This window comes from Phocoena phocoena, chromosome 15 (genome assembly GCF_963924675.1).
Source record: "Phocoena phocoena chromosome 15, mPhoPho1.1, whole genome shotgun sequence".
NCBI lineage: Eukaryota > Metazoa > Chordata > Mammalia > Artiodactyla > Phocoenidae > Phocoena > Phocoena phocoena.
In genome coordinates, this window is record NC_089233.1 from 1,134,374 (window position 1) to 1,140,881 (window position 6,508).

Genomic DNA, 6,508 nt, shown 5'->3' on the forward strand with positions numbered 1-6,508 from the left:
GCCGAAGAGTAACCGGCAAACACACACCCATTTGTCTGTCCTGCGGGAGAAATACGAGGGGCAGAGGGGTGAGTCCCGCGCTGGCCGGGGCTGGGGCGGAGAGGGAGGGGGGCGCGTGAGCCACACCGCCCCACAGGCACCGGCTTCATCCCGGAGGGCTGCCCCGTACCGTGACCGTCGCAGCCTCGGCACGCGTGCCGGCACGGGGGTGGAGAGGCCTGCCCTGGAGAAGCGCGGGGTCGGGGCTGCCCAGGTGTGCTGGCTCGTCGGAGCCTGGCGAAGAGGGGGAGGCACAGTCCTTCCAGGCCTTTCCAGGGCCCAGGGCCCACCGACGTGGGGCGGTGACAGGCCGTGGGTCCCCGGAGCCAGATGGAAAGCTACAGACAGCGTCCAGCCGGCTCATTCGGGGAAGCGGAGGCCCAGAAGGGGCACGAGGTACCCGGGTCACACTGCCCGAGAACGTGGACCCAGGACCTCGCTGTCCCGGCTCCTCGCTTGAGAGGGGCTCTGGAAGCCTCCTGCGCAGCGGTCAGCCAAGCGCCTTTGGCCTTGTTCCTGGGCCTCGGTTTGCTCATCTGACGAATGGGGCCACTGCTGAGGTGGCGGAAGTGGGGCTCGGGCTTAGCCCACGCTTCCTGCTTCAGGTCACAGAGGTCAGCCTGCGGTCTGGCATTGAGCCCCCTCGCGTTTCCTCCCTCACTGCCCGGGGCAGCTCGGCGGGGCCACACTTGACCGCCCTCTCCCCCTCCCCTCTTGTCTTGCAGCGGGACCGGCTGGAGCTGGAGGACGCCCGGGCCGATGGGGAAGGAGGCCCCGGTTCCGGCGGGACGCCGGCGGATGGCGAGAGGCGGCTGGCCGTGAGGGAGGCGCTCCCCCCGCCCCCAGCACTCGGGCCGCCCGGCCATGCGGCTCGGCCCGGTGCGCCCCTGAGAGCGCGGGCGCCCTCCCCTCCCGCCACCCCCCGTGCCCCCGGGCAGGCCGAGCGGGCGCTCCCGCGGGGCTGGTCCCGATGGCCGGGTGCCGGCAGGCCGCGCCGTGGGCCTGGGCGTGCGTGGCGGCGGCCGCCCTGCTGCTCGCGGGCGGGCTGGTGCGCGGCGACTGCTGGCTGATCGAGGGCGACAAGGGCTTCGTGTGGCTGGCCATCTGCAGCCAGAACCAGCCGCCCTACGAGGCCATCCCACAGCAGATCAACAGCACCGTCGTGGACCTGCGGCTGAACGAGAACCGCATCCGCAGCGTGCAGTACGCCGCGCTGAGCCGCTTCGGCAACCTCACGTACCTCAACCTCACCAAGAACGAGATCGGCTACATCGAGGACGGCGCCTTCTCGGGCCAGTTCAACCTCCAGGTGCTGCAGCTGGGCTACAACCGGCTGCGCAACCTGACGGAGGGCGCACTGCACGGCCTGAGCAAGCTGGAGTACCTGTACCTGCAGGCCAACCTCATCGAGGCGGTGGCGCCCGGCGCCTTCTGGGAGTGCCCCAACATCGTCAACGTCGACCTGTCCATGAACCGCATCCAGCGGCTACACAGCGCCACCTTCGCGGGCCTGGCCAAGCTGTCCGTGTGCGAGCTCTACAGCAACCCCTTCTACTGCTCCTGCGAGCTGCTGGGCTTCCTGCGCTGGCTGGCGGCCTTCACCAACGCCACGCAGACCTACGAGCGCGTGCAGTGCGAGTCGCCGCCGCTCTACTCGGGCTACTCCCTCCTGGGCCAGGGCCGCCACGGCCAGCGCGGCGTTCTCAGCAAGCTGCAGTCCGTGTGCACCGACGCCTCCTACGCGGCCGAGACCCGCCCGGCGCCCGGCCGCTCGCCGCCGCCGCCGCCGCCGCCCCCCGCGCCGGCCGCGGAGCCCAGCGAGGGCCCCTGCGCCGAGGATGAGTGCTTCTCCGGCGACGGCACCACGCCGCCGGTGGCCCTGCCCACGCTGGCCCCGCAGGCCGAGGCCCGCCCGCTCATGAAGGTCACGCAGCTGACGCAGAACTCGGCCACCATCACGGTCCAGCTGCCCAGCCCGTTCAACCGCATGTACACGCTGGAGCACTTCAACAACAGCAGGTCGTCCACCGTGTCCAGGCTGACCCGGGCCCAGGAGGAGATCCGCCTGACCAACCTCTACGCGCTCACCAACTACACCTACTGCGTGGTCTCCACCAGCTCGGGGCTGCATCGCAACCATACCTGCCTCACCATCTGCCTGCCCAAGCCGCCCAGCCCGCCGGGCCCCGTGCCCGGCTCCTCCACGGCCACCCGCTACATCATGACCGTCCTGGGCTGCCTCTTCGGCATGGTGCTGGTGCTCGGTGCCGTCTACTACTGCCTGCGGCGGCGCCGGCGCCGCGAGGAGCAGCAGCAGAAGGCCGCCTCGGCGGCCGCGGCCGGCAGCCTCCAGAAGACCGTCATCGAGCTCAAGTACGGGCCCGAGATGGAGGCGCCCGGCCTGGCCCCGCTGTCCCAGGGCCCGCTGCTGGGCCCCGAGGCCGTGACCCGCGTCCCGTACCTGCCGGCGGCCGCCGGCGAGCTGGAGCAGTACAAGCTGGCGGAGGGCGGCGAGACGCCCAAGGCCAGCAAGGGCAGCTACCTGGAGGTGCGCTCAGGGGGGCAGGCGGAGCGCAGGGACGGGGGGCCGGGCCCCGACAGCCGGAGCTCGGTGGCCGAGATCTCCACCATCGCCAAGGAGGTGGACAAGGTCAACCAGATCATCAACAACTGCATCGACGCCCTCAAGTCCGAGTCCACCTCCTTCCAGGGCGGCAAGGCGGGGGCCGCGGCCGAGCCGCAGCTGGTGCTGCTGTCCGAGCCGCTGGCCGGCAAGCACGGCTTCCTGGCGCCCGCCTACAAGGACGCCTTCAGCCACAGCCTGCAGCGGCACCACAGCGCAGAGGCCGCCCCCGGGGCCCCGCGCGCCAGCACCTCGTCCAGCGGCTCCGCGCGCAGCCCGCGGCCCTACCGCGCCGAGGCCGCCGGGGCGCACAAGGCCGCGGCCACCGAGGCCAAGTACATCGAGAAGAGCTCGCCCGCGGCCGACGCCATCCTCACTGTGACCCCCGCGGCCGCCGTGCTGCGGGCCGAGGCTGAGAAGAGCCGCCAGTACGGCGAGCACCGGCACTCGTACCCCGGCTCCCACTCCGCCGAGACGCCCCTGCCCCACGAGGGCCCCGGCGGCCGCAAGGCGTCCATCCTGGAGCCGCTGACCCGGCCGCGGCCCCGCGACCTGGCCTACTCGCAGCTGTCCCCGCAGTACCATAACCTGAGCTACTCCTCCAGCCCTGAGTACACCTGCAGGGCCTCCCAGAGCATCTGGGGGCGCTTCAGACTGAGCCGCTGGCGGCACAAGGACAATGGGGAGTTCGTGGCGGCCGGCCACGCCCTGCGCAAGAAGGTCCAGTTCGCCCAAGATGAGGACCTGCACGACATCCTGGACTACTGGAAGGGCGTGTCCGCACAGCACAAGTCCTGAGCCCCCCCCCCCCCGCCAGGCGCCCGGTGCCGGTGCCCTCCCCGAAACTCGTGATGTCCACTGGACCAAAAAGGACACGAGAGCCACTGCAGCTGTTTGTAACCCAGAGACCCACGGGACACACACACACACACATGCTAGCAGCTGTTAAAGCCCTGGGCTTTGCAGAGGAAGTGGGGAGGGGGCACTGACAGTATGAACGGGAGGTGAACCGTGGCCGAGCACGTGTACCTGCCCTGAGTCATTCTCACCGGTGTGAGCGGGCCCGTACACACACACACACACACACACCACCACACAGACACACACATACACACCACACACACCCACACACAAGGGACTTCGAAAAACTGTGTCTTAGGGATGGGGGGTGCGTTTTTTTTTTCCATTATCTATTCTCTCTTTTGATTCTTCTCTGCTTTCTTTCTTTCCCTCTCTTCTCTCGTTATTTTCTTTTTTAAAAAAATATATTAAAAGTAAAGTTCTCTTAAAAAGATAAAACACTAGACCTGGGGGGCGTGGCCGGCGTGGCCACCTGGCTCCTCGCATGATCTCCGTCCGTGGTTTTTTGTGGACTGTTTAGTCCGTCTCTTCATTGCCACCTCCGGAGGCCACCAAAGAGCGGCAGAGCGAAGGCAGGCGGCCGAGTGGCCTCCAGAAAGGTCCCGGAGCCCTGCGGGACTCGAGGAGGGGGGCTGTGCCTGGGGACGGCTCGGGGGTGGCCGGGGGCTGTGTGCGCTCCTGTCGTCCTGTTGTATAGAAAAATATTTCTATATTTGCAATGTTTGCTGTAAAACGAGAAAGAAAAAAAGACTATGTCTGTCCACTAAAAAAAAAATTCTGCAAAGGAAAAAAATCCCAATACTTGTTTGTAGTGGGTTTTTACTGTGGGATTTAGGGAAAGATTTGGGGGTTTTAGATGTCTGGTTTAGGGGTGGCGCTGGGGTCACAGGCGGGTCCCTGGGAGTGACGGCAGCCAGCCCTGGGTGGGGAACTCCAGCGGTTCAGTGTGGAAGGGGCCGGGGAGGGAGGTGGGCACCGGGGGGTGAGTGAGTGTGTCCGACGGTGTGTGTGACTGGTGTCTGTGCACACACCCGGCAAGCTGACGGCTGTGTATGGATGGTGGGGTTTGCGTGTGAGTGGGGCGGGCTCGAGTGGGTTGGAGGGGCCCCTCCCGTGGCTGGAGCCCCCACTACAGGGAAAGTGCCCTGAGATCCCGACGCCGCAGGCCCCGAATTCGGGGGGAGGGGTTTGAGCGCAGGTATGAACAGCGCCAGGTTCAGAATCTCCCGAGAAGCCCGGACCCCGACCCCGAGCTCACGGAGGGTCCCCCTCGGTGGCTCCATCCAGAGCAGTGCTGCCACAGGTACCCTCCCTCAGGAGCCAGAGCAAGGCTTTTAGGGTGAGAAGCCATTTCTGGACCTTGAGGCCACCTGTCAGCACAGTGGAGGACCTGCACCCACCCCAGTCCTGCGTCCTGCGGAAGCACCTTCTCGAAGGCGGGCCCCGCAGGGAACAGGTGACCCGCCACTGACCCTCCCGCTGGACGCATCAGATCTTCCATCCGAGCTCTCTACCTCGCAGGGGTAGGGGCTCTCCTCTCCTTCCTACCCCCCCCCCCACCCCAGTCCAGGGCAAACCCACGCCCAGTCTGTCTCTGACAAAGACCTGGTCAGGCACGAGTGGGAGCTGGGACTGAGCCCGGAAGCAATGGGGAGCCGGAGAGCGGCCAGACCCGGAGCAGAGGATGGAAGCGGGGTTCAGGCATGGGGGGGCAGAGAGGGAAGAAGGGGGCAGGGCTGGAAGCGGCGGGTCAGCAGCCCTCCTTGCACGCCCCTGCTGACAGACTGCTCCCCGCCGCCTTCCCTCCCTGGCGATCTCACTTTAGGCACCTTTAGAGCCTGTGCGGTAGCCGGTGCCGGGCCACGGCGGGTCTGTCTCTTGCGGGCTGGCCGCCGTCCTGGCCTCTGCACCCAGGTGACCCCGTCAAGGTCCTGCATGTGGGGCCCCTCGACTGAGCCCCTCCAGAGTGGGCCACTTCTGAGGACGCTGCCCCCCGACCCGACAGGCCCCGGGCTCCCCTGGCTCCGGCCATGGGGGTGACAGTGCAGGGCCACCGTTACACGTGAGGGGGCTGGAGACCACGAGGCCGTGCCCAGGGCAGCGCGGGCAGGCAGGGGAGGCAGTCCCCGGGGCTGGAGGCGCAGAGAGGGGCCTGCCTCGCCCAAGGTCACGCAGTAAGTGGTGACAGTCCTGGCCGTGGGACAAAAGTGGGGTCAGGCCTCAGCTGCTGTTCCCTGTCACTGAGGAGATAGCACTGGCTATAGGGAACCAGAGAACGACGGCCACAGGACGGAGGCGCCAGCTGGCCAGGCATCGGGGAGGGACACGTCACTACCGAGAGCCCTGCCCCGAGCAGGGGTCCCAGGGACACCCCGGGTTGGACAGACGTGGCTCCCACTGCTGGACGCTGGGCCAGTCCCAGGGCACAGACCTGTATGTCACCGTGCCCTTGCTCGAAGGTGGTCACAGTGGAGTTGGCAAGAGTAGACGCACAGGACGTACGCGCTTACTGATCCCCTACTGTGTGCGGGGCTCTGTGCTAAGCCCTACTGAAGCCCAGGGAGGGGTCGACGCTGCCCCAAGTCTGGAGAGGCTCACGGGCCAGAAGGGCACTGGAAGCAGAGGCAGCTCTGGGAGGCGCAGGGCCCAGGAGGCCCGGGGAAGGATGGGAACCCCTGCCTGGGAAGAGCCTGGAAGGCTTCCTAGAAGGGGTGTTTGGTCTGGAAAAAGGAAGCCGCGGTGAGGATGGTGGGTGGACACTACAAAGTGGAGAGAGGTCAGCAGCCTTGTGGGCTCAGCAGTGAGCTCAGAGCCCAGAATGAAGGTCTGCCAGAGCGAGTCACGCCCTGTGCTGGGGCCAGGGCCCAGCTTCCCCACGAGCAGCTCTCGTAGGTCTGTGAAATGTGGCGTGTGGAAGCCGAAAGCATGGGCCCAAAGCAGGCTCTGCCACCTGTGACCGCGCGACCCCAGAAGGCCGCTGACCTC

General features: G+C 67.1%; 1 protein-coding gene across 1 annotated transcript; it reads left to right on the forward strand.

Moving 5' to 3' along the window:
• Window positions 1–801: 801 nt before the first annotated feature.
• Window positions 802–3,462, forward strand: ELFN1 (extracellular leucine rich repeat and fibronectin type III domain containing 1). The gene has a single exon (XM_065893152.1). It carries the CDS (start codon window positions 1,010–1,012, stop codon window positions 3,458–3,460), a length of 2,451 nt encoding a protein of 816 aa, XP_065749224.1. The 5' UTR covers window positions 802–1,009; the 3' UTR covers window positions 3,461–3,462.
• The last annotated feature ends 3,046 nt before the right edge of the window (window positions 3,463–6,508 follow it).

Excerpts from the sequence above, each read along its gene's own strand:
- ELFN1 (XM_065893152.1), top strand. The coding sequence starts at position 1,010 with ATGGCCGGGTGCCGGCAGGCCGCGCCGTGGGCCTGGGCGTGCGTGGCG.